General features: G+C 38.5%; 1 protein-coding gene across 5 annotated transcripts in view; it reads left to right on the top strand.

Moving 5' to 3' along the window:
* NCOA3 (nuclear receptor coactivator 3) overlaps window positions 1-17088 on the top strand; it is a 67181-nt gene that overhangs the window by 43009 nt on the left and 7084 nt on the right. For 3 of the 5 annotated variants that reach the window (XM_050313553.1, XM_050313555.1, XM_050313554.1), the window contains exons 4-18: window positions 1296-1403; window positions 3130-3302; window positions 4586-4686; window positions 5652-5826; window positions 6356-6544; window positions 6757-6858; window positions 7646-7786; window positions 8403-8550; window positions 9460-9848; window positions 10085-10965; window positions 12175-12310; window positions 13099-13287; window positions 14047-14268; window positions 15584-15710; window positions 16395-16566. In XM_050313553.1, the coding sequence (XP_050169510.1) occupies window positions 1306-1403; window positions 3130-3302; window positions 4586-4686; window positions 5652-5826; window positions 6356-6544; window positions 6757-6858; window positions 7646-7786; window positions 8403-8550; window positions 9460-9848; window positions 10085-10965; window positions 12175-12310; window positions 13099-13287; window positions 14047-14268; window positions 15584-15710; window positions 16395-16566 (3243 nt within the window). In that variant the 5' untranslated portion in view covers window positions 1296-1305. The remainder of the gene's footprint in view (window positions 1-1295; window positions 1404-3129; window positions 3303-4585; window positions 4687-5651; window positions 5827-6355; window positions 6545-6756; window positions 6859-7645; window positions 7787-8402; window positions 8551-9459; window positions 9849-10084; window positions 10966-12174; window positions 12311-13098; window positions 13288-14046; window positions 14269-15583; window positions 15711-16394; window positions 16567-17088) is intronic. The other 2 variants (XM_050313556.1, XM_050313557.1) reach the window with 1 other exon arrangement.

Raw genomic sequence — 17088 nt, 5'->3', positions numbered from 1 at the left:
ATAAACTGCCACCAGCTACTTGGGTTTAAGAGCAGGGAAACAGCTTATGCAGATCACCTCATTTTTCCTTCCGTGTCCAAGCTCTTATATTTAGGGACTGCATTCTAGTTTCTTAAATAGAAGGGTTGCACTCTTTGCTATGTATCAGGTTTCTGAGTCAAAATGGAATAATTTATGGTTTTCTGTTTAATCATATTATCTCTCGGTACAAGTAGATGTTAAAATAAAAATGACATTTCCAATATAAATAATTTAATGCAACCCTGCAACCTTCAAAATCGTGTTATTGTGAGATGTCTGTCCCAGCTCAAATTTTCAACTGTTTCCTCCTCGTAAATAGAATTTACTCTTGGCTTCAGGCACCCTTGCTGTGCCCACACCCTTCCTGAGGTAGCCTTAAGACTTTATACTTTAAGCTCTTCCTTTCACTTTCCACAATATCTCTTAACTCTGCTCTGTGTCTGTACTCAGATGCAGTTACATATATACACATAATGTGTATTTATATATATTTGGATGTAGTGGTGCAGTGGCAGGGAGGGAAGCAGCAGCCCTGGCAGGGGGGCTGTGTCACCTCCAGCGTGTCTGAGGCTCCAGCCTGAGCTGGGAGCTCTGTGGGCATGTTATGAGTCATCTGTTCTGTTGACTGTCAGCTCCAGATAATCAACTGCTTTTTGCATCATGTTTCTATAATCTAGCGTGGTTTTTTTTGCAACTGCTCACTTTCTCAGATGAGTAGTTTTTCATTCAGCTGCTTTAATTGAAGGAATTGTGATCCCTGCAGTTTTTCAGTGCTGTGCCGTCATCTAGTGGCACAACAGTGTATTTATCTTGAACTTCACGTGAGGTGGGCCTTAATGCATGGATTGGAGAGCTTCTTGCCCTGGAGGAATATCTGAGTGAATAAAGGTCTTCAGACTTGCTCTTCCATCTCTCTGTATATTGGGTTTGTCTTATTCATCCTGGTTTTGTATCAGATATTTAGATATAAGACCAACTTCTTACCTCTGCAGTTCATGCCCACAGTACAGAGTTAGGCATCTGTAATTCTTTATTTCAAATTCGAGATTTTTTTACTGTTGGCTTTAATTTTACTGTGATATAAAAAATATATTATCCTTCCTTTCCTAATGCATATCTCTGAAACCTATGAAAACCTCTATTTTTGCTTACATTGATACAAAGCTTTTTAAACCAGTGTTTTGGCTAAATAAAAGTTAGATTTTAACGACATGGTAAGTAAACATTAGTATTTTGAGAGGTTCATTCACAAATACTTGGTTTTTTGCTTTCAGTTGCTGATGCATGGCCACAATGAGTGGGTTAGGAGAAAACTCCTTGGATAGCTTGACCAACGAGTCAAGGAAGCGCAAGCCATTGCCCTGTGATACCCCAGGTGCAAGGTAGGTTTGTGTAGAACTTTCTTGGGTCCAAATGAGTTTTTAAAAATTTTTCAAGCTATCATTGCAATTCAGAGTTATTTCTGTCTAAGGTATTTGTTCAGTTGAAAAATTCTCTGGGCCAGCTTCTGTTGTGAAGACAGGTAACTCTGCTATTGTGTGGAGGTGTGCCAAGGCTGATGAACCACTCTTTATAATTAGACTCTTGTGGAAATTTTAATAGAGTGACCATCTCAGAGTGGCTCATACATCATCTGGTTCCAGTCCCCCTGCCATGGGCAGGAACACCTTCCACTAGATAAGGAATCACTGCTCGAACCTGTGACTGTAAGGAAAAAAAAGAAAAGGTTCTTGCTTCACAGAAATTTTAAAGGCATCATCTTATCTCTGGTAATTGATTTGACAGCCCTTATTTCAGGTGGTTACGTTCAGCACAGAGTTCTGCAAGAGGCTGAGCTCTTTTTTTCTTTGTTTGTACTTGTGTTTCTTTGCAAGTTCATCTCAAATTTTGGCATTCTGTGTTGTCTTCCAGCCCCTCACCACACTGTGTCAGATGTTGTTGTCTGAGGGACTGAGTTTTCTGTTCCCCTCAAACCTCCTTGCTCTCCACCACATTCAGTGTTCTGTGTTATCCTTTCATGTTCTTCTTCTCACAGAGTATTAATCCTCATTAAATTTATCTTCAGTTCCACCAAGGTACCAGGCATTGTGTGTACTCATATTTGTCCCTTATAGATACATCCCCACTGTCCCAGGCCATTTACCTTCATACAACAGATTGTGTATGAGATCCTCAGATTCTTCCACCATATCCCAGTGTCTCTTTATGAAAATCTTTATGAAATTCCAGTGTCTGTCTGCCCATTCAGGAATTCTGATTTTCACATTGTCGCCCCTCATTAGCTTTATCTTCCAGGCTCCTGCTTTGTCATGTATTTGTTTTCTCCAGAATTGGTTCATGCTTACTTTCCTAACTCTTTCACTTGGTTTCTTCTCAAGGAACATTCACTCTCTTTTGATTATCTTGGTGTGTCCATTCTTGGCCTTTCCCTGAGTCCTTCTTTTCCTGCTGTACTGTGTGTGTAACATTTCTCCCTGTTGATTTAGGCTGTAAACAGTGTCTTTACTCAGCACGTTAACCTATGCAGGAAAAGGGATTTCAAAGAGAGACATTTGATTGTCTGGGATTCTGCTTTTCCTGGATGGCATTTTTGTCCTGATGCCTAGAAATTTCTGAGGTATCACCTTCTGTAGTCATCTCTTTACAGACAAACTGAAAGGGATTTAATAGAATGTTAAAATTCTGTTTCATTTGTCTAAAAATTTATAAGCAATTCTAAAGCAGCTTCTAAGATTAAAATACACTTTCTGCACGAGTGCTACAATTTTATAACAGGTAATTGCTCTTTTCATTTAATTTGACAATAGAGTGAACACAGGAGGATTTTTTGGGGGGGCAGGGGGGGAATAGCTTTCTTATATCCCCTTAAGATAAATCTGTACTTAAAATTCTTTAAAAAAAAAGGCAAACCAAATACAAACCCCAAACCAAACGACAGTGTAACAAAACACCCACATGGGCCTTCACAATTCATGTTTGCTGGAAGAATAAGAACCGCCTGGGTTTAAGGGGTGGGTGTGACATGGAGTGCATTGAAGTGGACAGAGTGAGCACAGGTTTTGTTTAGGGTGGTGTGTAAATATGTGAAACAACGTTTTTGACTCCTAGTCTGACCTGCAGTGGTGAGAAGCGTCGGCGTGAGCAGGAAAGCAAATACATCGAAGAACTGGCTGAGCTGATCTCTGCTAATCTGAGTGACATTGACAATTTCAATGTCAAACCAGACAAATGTGCTATTTTAAAAGAAACCGTGAGACAGATTCGACAGATAAAAGACCAAGGTACAGTTCTCTGCTCAGTCAAAATAAACAATTTCATTTTCTTGTGATTCGTTGTTCGAAGCAGCTGTTATTTGGGAAACTGAGTAATGGTTTTTACAATAGCATGGATCTGAGCAAGTCTTTCGGACTTTGACTTGAAGCAAAGCTTAAATATGTCTGAAATGATTTTCAGGTTAAAAGTACTGAGGTATTTATCATCACTTTTTCTTGTGAATCAGGTTTTAAAACTTTGTGTGGCCTTTCTTACCCAGTTTCCTGGAAATACCAGAAAAGCTTGAGCTAGTTCACAGGCAAGGTAAAAAAAACAGATGGTACTGTACCATCTGCTTGTACAATATACCAGATATCCAGTGATGGGAAGAATACATGCTGTTGCCTTTCACTTGAAGGAAATATATGCTTTCCTTATGGGGTAAACCTCCAACCAGGGATAGTCACTTCTATTGCTATTTTTTCCTATTATGTTTTCTCGTGCTGTTTATGGCACCTTTTCTAAATGATAAGTATTGGACGCCTATATATTTAAAACACATCTAGATTGAGATCAAATAATTAATTAGTATGGTTGACTGTGTCCGGTATAGAGTCAAGTCAACAAAGGAGGAAGTAGCAGTGCATCATATCTTGGTAATTTCTGTCAGCTGGGGTCAACCTAAGTAGTATACTTTTTTTTAATGAACAGGTGTACACAAAACCTGTGTTTTGAAATGTAGAGTGAGGGGTATATGTAGTTTTGTTGTGGTTTTTTTGTTAAACACCACCTCATCCACATCTCCACCCCCCCATGTCTGCAGCCTCCCATATGCCATTTGGGCAGTAAAGTATTAAAAAAATCAAGTATGCTCCAGTGTGTATTTTACCTTGCCACATCTTATAAAGGCAATTATAAAAATTCATCGTCTGTTTTTAAGGTTTTTTGTAGTGTCATCTGGTGTATTCTTCCCATAGGATGTTGCACTCCTCTTGTGACCTGCTTAGCCAGACAGCAACTACCACAAAACAAAGCTTACCTTTTCTTTTCTGTAATTCTGCTGGATTGCCAGTCCACCTTCCCCTGCAATCAATTAATTTAGGATATTTTGATTCTTAAATTCCTTACATGCACACACGTGTACATAACACACACATCTATTAACATGAGTCAAAACCTTTCTGTAGAACGATGGGGTGGCATCTAAAGACTGTGCCCAGTGCTGATGAGTTGATAAAATCTGGTTTGTAATATGAAAATGGGGCCTTCCTGTGAAATGTTGCTTCACTGAAATGTGTCCTTTGGGTTTCAGGAAAAGCAGTTTCTAGTGATGATGATGTTCAGAAGGCTGATGTATCTTCTACCGGTCAAGGAGTTATTGACAAGGATTCACTGGGGCCTCTTTTATTACAGGCAAGTACAAATTAGGCCCTCGTAAATCGCTGTGGAACTGAATACTTAAGGCAGGTGAAAATACTACAATAAAACATGCAATCCTATGGTAAGAAATAGTATACCAGAACTATACAGACTTGTATTTGTCAGGAATAAAATCTACAATGTTTTCTTAATTTTGTTGGAATTCTCTATAGAAGGAAATAATAGTCTTTGGGGTTTTCTTATATTCTTGTGCTTTTCTTTCTCCAGGAGTTCATTAGTAAACTACTACTGAAGCAGTGATTGTTAATACAAGGAATATTTTACTTTTTTAGGGGATAGACATTAAATGGATGGGGTTTGGGGGAGGTTTGTTATGTTTGTTGGTGTTTGTGTTACTAAATTATGAAACATTTTAAATGAATGCTACCATCAAGTAAAATGACCTAAGAATCATTGTAAACAAAGGTACACAGCAGATACCCTTTCTTTATGCCTAGAAAACCACTCCCATATTTACAAATTCAATGAAAAGCACTTTTGAAACTTAGATATTGAATTTTTCTTTCAGTTAAGAAAATACAGTATTTTAATGTATGGTTAGACACCCCTCTCTTATCACTTGCTGGTGGAAATGTCTTCGTACTAATGACTTACTACTTGTTTCTACTGAATTTCTTCTTGTTCCAGCTTGCTAGCTATTGAAGTGATGTTACAAATTCATGATCTAGTGTTCATACAGATCAAGAATGAAACAAGAAGGCTGGTTATCACTGTGGAAGAGCTGAATGGAATAACAAATGAACAGATTAATTTTTAATATTAGAATCATTCCTTTTTGGACACATTTTTCCTCAGAGAATTTAAAACTTCAACTCTAGCCTTAAAAATAAATGAATGTATTGTAACTTGGCATTTCTCACCCATGTAGTTTGTAAACTAATTTGTGTTCAGAATTAGGCAGTGTGTCTTATATGATATGTTGTCATATTAATATTTAGGCATTGGATGGCTTCCTGTTTGTTGTAAATCGAGATGGGAACATAGTGTTTGTATCAGAAAATGTCACCCAGTATCTGCAGTACAAACAAGAAGATTTGGTTAACACCAGTGTCTATGGTATCTTGCACGAAGAGGACCGGAAAGACTTTCTTAAGAACTTACCTAAATCTTCAGGTAATAAAAGTTAATTTGTAGTACATTAGTAGGCTATATGAAAGCAATCAGAGAAGAAAAAAAGACCTTGTAATGGATAACCTTTTAAAACAGATCACTTATGCAAAGAATATTTGACTACAACAATACCTTACTCTTGATAAACATTACTGTGTTTTTAAACAGCATACCACCATAAATAAATGTGCTGGAAATTCACCCTGTACTTTAGCCTTGGCATTTTGTTTACCTGTAACTTAAAACAGGGACACATTTCCTAATGCCACAAGGTTAGCTGAAGGTACTGCTTGTTTTTAAAATATAGGAATGACTTTTCAGCTCTCCCTCAAGTAACTGAAAGTGTGAGGTGAAAGAAAGAGTGTTTTTTACTTAGTTCTCAATACTACTATTTTATACCAGGGTATATTGAGATGGCTTCTTAAAAAAAATCTTTGATCTTTGTAATCTGGGAACAGGGTATCTAAATAAAGAAGAATCAGTTTTGGTTTTCTCTGAAAATCCCTATCAATTCTTACTGTGTTCTTTTAAGTAAATGGAGTGGCTTGGACCAGTGAAACACCCAGACAGAAGAGTCACACGTTCAACTGCCGGATGATGGTGAAAAGCTCTCATGATTTTTTGGAAGATGTGGGCAGCCACCAGGATGGACGTCAGAGATATGAAACTATGCAGTGCTTTGCTTTATCACAGCCAAGAGCTATGATGGAAGAGGGGGAAGGTAGGAAATTTTGGGCATGGAAGAAATTTCTGTGCAAAGCTCTTCTGTTATGAAATCTGTAGCTTTTGCAATTCATCTTGAAGAATGCAACGACTTTAATTCTTACTGTCTGTACCTCCATTTTAACAACAAACAACACTTCAGCTATTTTATTAGATGCTTCAATAGAGTAAAGCAGAAAGAAGAAAAAAACCATTCTTTTTTAAATACAGATTTGCAGTCCTGCATGATTTGTGTGGCGCGTCGTATCACAACTGCAGAAAGGGTATTTCTAACAAATCCAGAGAGCTTTATTACAAGACACGATCTCTCAGGTAGGAAGTGTACCCAGGATGAAGGTATGAAGGGGTCTTCTTTGTCAGTGTGCTCTTGTTTTAAATAAATGGAGTGTGTAGGTAAATTGTAAATCTGTAATCTGTAATGACCAGCAGAATCCATACCGAGAATTCCCAACTGGTTTTTGCAATATACCATTGCTGGCAGTGGGATGTAATAAAAACTGTAGGATGCATTTTCTTTTCTGTGTTGTTGTTTGGTAGCTTGGTTAAAAGCATTACTTATATTTTAACTTAACAGCATTTCAAATGGTTGCCGTTGTGCTTTCCTTTGCACATTAGAAACATTTCAAATCATAACTGAAACGAATGGAAGTTCTTTACAATGTTTGTATTTTTATACAGTACGTGAACTAGTGTTTAAAGTGGTTTAAGTGGTTACATAATCTAGTTGGGGCCTTTTCAGATGCCAGTTTGTGTTTATGATGTTCATTTGTGGGTGTAGTTGGTCAGTATTTTTGAAAATTTTACTTGTTGTGCATCCCTCGGGGGTACCTGTAACCAGAGACTTAGGTTACTGTTTTCTAAAGCTCTGGCATTGACCTGTGTGGGATTAACTTCCTTTTACTCAGTTATATAAATCCCTTTGAATAGTGGTGTTCTAAGAAGCAGCATCATATTCTCATGTGACAGATAATTCATAAATTTAAATTCCACGTGCTCAGAATTCAGTGATTGAAAGGGGGATATTGGAGCCTTATGAAAGGTACCACGTTTATATAAAAGTCAGAAAGAGTTTAACTTGTGTATTTTCTTTCTTGTTAAGGCAAACTTGTCAACATTGATACAAACTCATTACGATCCTCCATGAGGCCTGGCTTTGAGGACATCATTCGCCGGTGTATTCAGAGGTTTTTATGCCACAATGACGGGCAGTCGTGGTCAAACAAACGCCACTACCATGAAGGTAAAAATCACTTTACCACGTTTGGTTGCACTGCTTCTCCTGGGGGCTGTGTTTTTTTCAGCAAAAATGCTGAATTCTGCCTGTGTTCTTTGTGGTTTTTTCGTAGTTTTGGTCAGTGTTAATTACGATGATTCATTTACAGGCTGAAGGAGGGGTGACCTTTTGAGAACTTTTTTTGGGTTTTTGATGTGGTTTTTTTTGAAAATTTTCATGGAAAATATCGGATACATAATATGGGGGCCTGAAGTAAGCTGCTTTTCCACAGGTGGACACAGCAATGAGAGGGACATTTATATTTCTGTGATAATATGCCATCTTCAATTATCATTAGCTTGTTATTTTTGCTTAATGTAATTTGACTTTATTTTAATTCACCCTTTCTTGTTTTTCTTTGCTTTTATCTTACCTCTACTAGTTTAGGAGAAAGTGTGGAATGCTTCCTTTTTCTTAATATCTGTTTTTAATCTGTTTATTTATTTGTTTTTAAAAGTTTCATGTTTTGGGGTGGTTTTAATCTTCTGCAAATGAAGGATATTGTGTTAAAAATATGTTAGAATGCATATTAATAATTCCTGGGGGTTTAAATATGAACTAAATCTGTATATTCCCTTTACAGCTTATACCCAGGGTCATGCTGAAACCCCGTTGTATCGGTTTTCTTTAGCTGATGGGACCATCGTGACAGCACAAACGAAGAGTAAACTGTTCCGAAATCCTGTAACCAACGACCGCCATGGGTTTGTCTCTACCCACTTCCTCCAAAGGTGAAATCAGTGGTATCTGTTTATAATTAAAGTGCCGTAGTTTTTAAAAGTATGTCTGACCTTGAAGGTACTTGAGAAAAATAACGTGCTAAAATATTTTATCTGCTGAAAAGTCGAACAGAGGGGGAATAACTTGGAAAACAGAGTTGCCCAGCATAGAAATAAATGTGTGAACCTGACACAATCCCAGCTTAACTATGTGCCACAAAGGCAGGCAGTCAAAAGAGGTGGGTTTTTTTCCCTCAATACCCACATGTAGCCTGTGTCATGTACCCATTATTCTTTTGGGATAACATATTGATGAAACACTGAAAACAGAAATGCTCAGTCACATGCTTTCATACCCTTTTTAATTGCAGACCAATTAAAAAGACAACCAAACACCTTCAGATGCATCATTCATGACTCAAAGTTTAATGTACCTTAAATAGCACTTCCTGTGACCTGTTCTTGCTGATTACAAGAATGATTTGAAATGTCACACTGGAGGGAATCTGTCTGCCTCTGACATTAGAGTGCCTCCAGATGCTGAAAAATTAGTACCTGAGGTTGTTCAGGCATCATTAGTGTGCACAGTAGAATGATGTCAGGCATTGATTCAGGAAGGGAGTGAAAGAAAGATCTTTAAATTGATAAATCTGACTAATGACTGTTGATTAAAGCCTTTTGAAGCAGTGGTACTGTATGTACTTATAACTCAAATCACCTAAATGACCAAGCATTTCTGTAATGAATAAGTGAGTGGCACAGCTTAGTTCTGCTTTTGTGGAAGCTCAAATTCTCACTGCTCTTTTTGAAAAAAAAAAAAAAAAGTGGAAGATTATTTAATAATGTCTTTGTAGCACTTGATTCCAGATAAGGTTTTAATTTGTTTTCTTGGGATTTCTGGGGGTGTTGTTGAATTTACAGAGAACAAAACGGATATCGGCCAAACCCCAGTTCTGTTGGGCAGAACATCAGAACACCTGTGGCTGGAAACACGAATTCTGTTGGTGGTCTTATGAACATGTCCCCTGGTCAAGGCATGCCAGTGCAGAGCAGGAACTATGGCATGGCAGATCCCAGTGCAGTGGGGCAGCTCGGCAGCACTCGGTACGGAGGCCCTGGGAACATGGGGCCAGTGACGCCAGGACCCGGCCTGCAATCCTCTGCCTATCAGAACAACAGCTACGGCTTAAATATGAGTAGCCCACCCCACGGTAGTCCTGGTTTAACTTCCAGCCAGCAGAATCTAATGATATCTCCTAGGAATCGAGGGAGTCCAAAAATGACATCACACCAGTATTCACCAGTTACAGGTATTTTATTTTTGCTATAAACCCTCCTTTCTTTTCTCACCGAGTCCCATCGTTCATCCTTTTTAACAGTCCTTTATGACCCTGTATGTGTTATTTAAATGTAGTATACCTGATTTCACGGTAAAAATGTATTTTAAAATTATTAACTCAGTGTGGCAGTCATACATAATGCAAAGGAAAAGTAGATACAGGCAATACTGTGATGTAATGAGTGTGATCTCTGTCATGTCATACAGGTATGCACTCGCCAATGGGATCTGCCAGCAACACTGGCAACAGCACTTTCTCTAGCAGCTCCCTCAGTGCTCTGCAAGCCATCAGTGAGGGTGTTGGAAATTCCCTTTTATCAACACTTTCTTCACCGGGTCCAAAATTGGATAATTCCCCAAACATGAGCGTAACTCCACAAAGCAAAACAAGTACCCAGGACTCCAAAAGCCCTTCTGGTTTGTATTGTGAACAAAACCAAGTGGAAAGCTCCGTCTGCCAGTCAAACAGCAGGGACCTCCTTAGTGAAAAAGAGAGTAAAGAGGGAAATCTGGAGGCATCTGACAGTCAGAGAGGACCATCTGAGAGCAAGGGGCATAAAAAACTCCTTCAGCTACTCACGTGCTCCTCAGATGAGAGAGGGCATTCTACAGCATCAAACTCACCTTTGGACTCAAACTGTAAAGAGCCCTCCACCAGTGTTACCAGTCCTTCAGGAGTTTCCTCATCAACATCTGGAGGGGTGTCTTCCTCCTCCAACGTGCACGGGTCGCTCCTGCAAGAGAAGCACAGGATTTTACATAAATTGTTGCAGAATGGCAATTCTCCAGCGGAGGTGGCCAAGATCACAGCTGAAGCTACTGGTAAAGACACGTATCATGACGCTGGTAACACAGCCTCCTGTGGGGAAGGCACCGTCAAACAGGAACAACTGAGCCCAAAGAAGAAGGAAAACAATGCTTTACTAAGATACCTGTTAGATAAAGATGATGTCAAGGACCCGCTTTCCAAAGAGTTGAAGCCGAAAGTAGAAAGTGTGGATAGTAAGATGGGACAGTGCACTAGTTCCACAATTCCGACTTCTAGTCAAGACAAAGAGATGAAAATAAAAATGGAGCCAGCAGAGGAGGTACAGTATGATGTAAAATGATGGCAGTGAGCTAAGCAATGTTTAATTATTACAGTGAGTGGCTAAATATAGGACACTTCTTATGTAAACATTTCTGATAAAGTTCTGTGCAAATGGAACGATGCACTCAGGTTTCATTGTAAATAAAAAAGCACAAAACAAAGAGAACCACAGGATATGTATACAACCAGATATGCTGGACTGAAGTCCTGTATTAATGTTATCTTTAAGGTATGGTATGATTAAGGTTAATATCAACAAATTATTCCTTTAAAATCAGATCTTTACCATTGCTATTTAACATTGCTATTTCACATAGCACATGTTTGTTTTTATGGTTATTTTATTAAATGGAGCTGTAACTGCCTGTGTAATTAGGCAAGACAATAGCAAAAGGTAAAATGTGATTTCGTTTTGCAAATATAAACAGTACACAAAAATATGTAATACTTCAAATAACTATGATTTGGTTTAGTTTTTTCATCAGTTTTAGCACTCTTTTTTTTCCCCTTAAGTGAGAGAATAGGTTATCCCAAATACTTACATATATTTAGCATTCAAACAAATATATGCCTGTTAATTTGTTTCAGTGTTTCTAGAGTCAGAATTCCAAGAAATGTCGTGATACAGAAAACTGTAGCACTATCCAACAACTATTCTGAAACCACAGGTGTGACTAAGAAGTCACACCTGGTAGGGACAGCTGTTCTTAAAATTATAATCTGTGTATAATATTTTTGTATTTAAGTGCTAAGTCAGATTTGGAACCTCTTCAAAGTGAGCAGTACTGGTCAGTATGGCAGAGTTTACTGAAAACATGTTGATACTCTTAGAACTTTGAATTTCCCGAGTAATAATAAATATGTAAATAAAAAAATAATACCCAATTTTTGGATGCTGTTGGCTGTCATTAGTGTTTTTATCTTTGAAGTTTGTGATGACTGAAATGTTTATATGCAGGGGGGCTTTTCATTTTAGTTATGTGGTCCTCCAGTTTCTCCTAATTCTCAAAATTAGCTGAGCAAAATACTCTAAAAAAAACATGTAGCTAAATGGTATCTGAAGTTCTCTGGAAATTGAGATCTAGCCCAAGATAATGTCAGTGAAATACCCAGTTCCATATTTTAGGATTAGCAAGGAGCTGAATAAAACCTGAAGGATGGGCATACAGAAGTAAATAACCTTGGTATTTTACTGCATCATTTTCAGATGAATGGAGACTTGGATAATTTGGATGCAATTCTAGGTGATCTGACTAGTTCTGAGTTTTACAATAATGCTATGTCTGCAAATGGAAACAACCTTGGAGCAAAGCAAGCATTATTCCAAGGAAATGCCTTATTGGGTAAGGAATTTAATATCACTTTGGTGTTAAAGTTAGGGTTTTCGTCTTACCTGATTTAAACATCCTGAAATCCTTACAGAATACTTTCTCCATCTCCTGTGTCTTCAAGGAGAAACATAATGCAAAATGTCTAATTATGCTCTCACAGGCTATTTCGTGCACTATTTGCTGACTTCCTTGTTTTGTGGTTTATTCTGGCTTTGTCTAAGGTAGACTTCTCAGAGACAAGTCATCAGGAAAACTGTTTTGCGAGTTGTAAATTAAAATTGAGAATTTTTGTCCCTCACAGATGTCTAGGGATATAATATGGAATTGGTGGCAAACTTTTCATTTCCCACTTATTCTATGTGAAAATTCTAGTTGTAGATTAATTGTCCATGCTCTGAACACACCATCTCTGGGTTCAAGCTCTTCCAAACAGAACCTTTTGTTTCTGTCTTCATGTCAGAGTTCCCCAAAGTCTGGGCAGTCCACTCATATGTATCAAGGAGTCTGTAATACTGGTGTTTCAAAATGTTAAAAACATAGTTCATACAGAACTTGAATTAAAATGATCTCTTTTTCTGTCTAGAGCCAAAGGGAACTACATTTGGCTTTTCCTATAAAAGATCCCAACTACGTATTCAAAATGTGATTTTTGTGGTGAGAACATAAGCAAAATAGCTGTTCCTGGCTTGCTTAAGATCAAATATATGTGCCCATAGATAGATCAGACTAATTTATTTAAGTCATTAATGGCACTTACTATTTAAAATTACATTTCCATGCATCTTTTCATTCTTTAACAGGTGTGAAGAGTTCCCAGTCTGTGCAGACTGCTCGCCCTCCTTTTAACAGAGCCGTGTCTTTAGACAGCCCTGTGGGCTCCAGTGCTTCAGTGAGGAATGTCAATGCATTCTCCATGTTACAAAAGCAAAACTTGATGGGTGGAAGTCCAAGAATGATGGAAAACCAAGAAAATTTTGGAGCAAATCTGGGTTTGTTGATTGTCTACAAGTAGATCTCATTGTAAAGGAAAAAGCTTTTATGTCTGAAAAGGTTGCAAGGTTATGAGTTTTGGTTAGAAGAAATCTTAAAGAATGTTAATTTTACCCTCAACATATTAATAATTCTTAATTATTATCCTAGCTAAAATTATAAGAAAATAACTTTATTTTTGTTAAGTAGTTAAACTGTTTTTTACTATTTTGAGTCTTTAACGTATGTTTTTGATATACAGAAGCAAGTACAGGTCACAATGGTAAGTCAAGTCATTATGACCTTTAAGTATATTTAGACTCATATAGATTTTTGGTGATTTCAAACTTGGCATGATAAGCTTTAGATGCTTTTTTAGGAGTTCAGTGAATTGCTCTGTCACTGAATTTCCCAAGTAATAATAAATATATAAATAAAAAAATGATGCACAATTTTTATGTTAGCTAATGGCTGACTATAAATGAAACATAACAGTTTTTTGAATACAACTTCTGGAAAAGCCACTAACAACTGTGCAATAGTACCCAAATGGAGTTTCAGTGCTTGCTCCTGAGATCTGATTAAGGTATTCAGAGAAGCTGTTTTTGTAAAGATACGAATCCACTATATAGGAATTCTTTTTTTCTGTTAAAACTGAGTCTGATTCAAAGACAAGTTTTTGAAGAAGGGTAGGGCTCCAACTGACCAGAAATTCTTAACCCAAAATACATAACACAGCCCAGGTGCCAAACTACTGCATGTTCTGCTTTTCGTTGCAGCCGGTGCTCCCAACAGAACCGTGGCCATGACCCAGCCCCAGCCCGAGTGGGCTTTGCCGAGCCCCAAGGGCAGCAGGATGGACCCCGCGGGGCTGCTGAGAGCGGGCCCCGAGCTGAGCGCGGCGCTGCCCCGGCCCGGGGGCTCCGTGCCCACCCTGCCCCTGCGCTCCAACAGCCTGCCTGCTCCTCGGCCAGGCCTGCAGCAGCCCCTCATGCACATGAGTGAGTTCTCCACTTGTCTCTGTCCTGTTCAGCACTGTCTCGCTGCTTTCTTAGCTGGTGTTCATCATAAGAATCTGCCCGATTTTGGTGGAACGCCAGATTTTTGTCAAAAGGCTTTTGAACGCTGTTGCTGTTCCCTGACTGCGACATTCAATGACTTTTTGGTGTTTTTGTTTTCTTCTGGTGGTGTTTCACACATGAGTAATTTGTTCTGAGTCTCCAGATTTTGGGGAGATTTCTGTGTATTTCTTCAGTGTAGTGTTTCTCTGCTAAATTCCAGGGACTAAATGGCATCTACAAGTCTATATGTGAAGATATTAACTGAATTCATCATACTTGACATAGATGCTTTTTTTTGCTGCTAACTTCTTGGTAATCATTCTAAAGATTTTTTCTCAAGTATTTCAAAATTCTTCTCACATGGAGTAGCCAAATTTCATATAAAACTGCATTGCAAATACAGTTTCTCTTCAAAGTATTCAAGTTTGCATGAGAGAAAATAAGCTGCGTGTCTGAAACATGAACAGAGCCTTGAAGCCTGTGTGGGTTTTTTATTCTGTATCTCTAACAAAGGTTTACCCAAGAGCTGAAATTTTCCAGTCTACTGTGCCAATACTGATATGCCCCAAAATGGCCAAAATAGCATTCCTTTCTTTCCATTTTTATCAGTTCTCTTACTGTTTCAATGCAACATGTGGGGTTATAACGTTAAATCAAGAAGAAATTTGTGCAGTGCTGACCGAGTCAGAATTCTTCAGCTCAGCTTCCTCGAAATCATTATTGCCAGGTGATTCCTACAGGTATTGGGAAGGAATGGGTTGACATAAACTCTCCTGTGTAGTGCTGTGTGTCTCTGAATAGGTAGGAGGAAAGCAAAGAGCAAAATTTTATTGTACTTTCTGTTTCTTTTGATTTTCACTTTGTATTGGAATTTAAAATGCCAAATATTGACATCACTATGACAATGTATATTTGCTGGTACCCAGATGTCATTGACCAGAAATTTTTGAATTTTTTTTTCATGCTGTGTGCTGCATCTACAAGATTCTGATTTTAGGGGCTAAAGGACTAGAAACAGGAATTCTGCTCTAACAGGGCAGCAGCTTTAGATCACTGCCTGTCACATTGAAATCTGTGGTCTGAAATTATGTTGAGTGTGAGTTCATGTGTGTCTACACTGTAAAACATGCTCATGGAAAGCTGGTGAAGCTGCTTGACAAATCTGCACGATCCTCCTCAGCGCTTTCTCTGAACGCCAGCAGAGGAAGATGACACCTTCAGTTCTTAAACAACACATAAATGTTTTACCTCACAGGGCCAAATGAGATGAACATTGGCATGGCAGGGAATCCATATGGACAGCCTGGACCTTCTAACCAGCCTGGGTTGTGGCCTGACAATGTGCTGTCCATGGAGCAAGCGTCCCGGGGCTCACAGAACAGGTAGGTTTGGGGAAGAGTGGAAGATAATTTTAAATACAGCTGTTCATTGTTTGTCAGAAGAATTTGAGACTGGAAAAAAATTTGTGTAGCATACACAGTGGGGATAACAGATTGGAGTCAGAATCTGTTTCCATTTCTGCTGCTGATACAAAACTGGAAATCTTTTAATCCATCTCAACAAAAAGCATTGTTAACAAAATCAATCAATCCCTGAGTTGGGAGGCACAGAGAGAAGAGATGGGAAAATCTGAAATTATATCTCTGTGGCACGTGGCAGAAGCCAGGAGAAAACAGAATTTACCTGTGTTCAAGGATACCTGGAAGGTGACTGGACATTTTAGGACCTAAATTTGGGACTGAAGTTGATAAGTCTTAACTTCAGTCTTCTGGTGGATATAGTACTTAAATCATCTCCAGGTCAGTAGTTTATATAAAACTGTGGGCTTGGTTGTAGTGGTCATAGTGAATTTCTTCACTGAAAGGGTGGTCAGGCATTGGAAGGGGCTGCCTTAGGAAGTGGTGGAGTCCCCGTCCCTGGAGGTGTCCCAGGAATTACTGGACGTGGCACTCAGTGCTCTGGGCTTGGGGACGAGGTGGGGATTGGGCACAGCTTGGACTCAGTGAACTTGGAGGTCTTTTCCAGTCTTAATGATTCTATGATTTTAATGTTTTTTATATTTATAGACAACTAGTTAGAAACTCTCTGGATGACCTCTTATGTTCAACTCCAAATATGGAAGGCCAGAATGATGAAAGGGCACTTTTGGACCAGCTGCACACCTTGCTGAGTAATACAGATGTCACAGGTCTGGAAGAGATCGACAGAGCATTAGGAATTCCTGATCTTGTAAGCCAAGTAAGTAATCAGAGGTTTTGGCCATTTATTTTCCAAAATGCTATATTCTTTTCTTAATTGAAAAGAAAGTGAAGAGGGCCTTCTCACTCACTCCCTCTCCTCGCTTCCTCATCTTCATTTTCCTACATCTGCCTTTGGAAACCTCTACATTGAGTAATGATTTTCATTGGAGAAGCTCAGTATGGATTAAACTTCTTGTGCATTACAAGAAAGATAAAATGGCATAGTCATGTAGAAGTTTAATGCATCATGCCTTGGTGTATAGAGGTGGTTTTTGGGGTGTAATTCATTATAATTCTATAAACTGGGAATTATATTGTGGTTTTTTTAGTAACCTGTTGTCAGCTGAGCTTATGTTTTGAAATATTTGACTGGCAGTGACGTGTGTGCTTCCATCTCCTTCACTTCCAGCTTGAATTGGCATGGCTAACAAATAGCAAAAAAAATGTGAACAATTTGGAACTTGCTAACACACACAAAATCATTTGTACAAATAGCATTTAAAAGTGTGGGCTTGAACAA

The sequence above is a fragment of the Myiozetetes cayanensis genome, unplaced genomic scaffold (genome assembly GCF_022539395.1).
Source record: "Myiozetetes cayanensis isolate MyiCay16 unplaced genomic scaffold, myiCay2020 scf19, whole genome shotgun sequence".
NCBI lineage: Eukaryota > Metazoa > Chordata > Aves > Passeriformes > Tyrannidae > Myiozetetes > Myiozetetes cayanensis.
The sequence above is the reverse complement of the archived record's forward strand: the minus strand, read 5'-3'. Positions and strand labels throughout refer to the sequence as shown.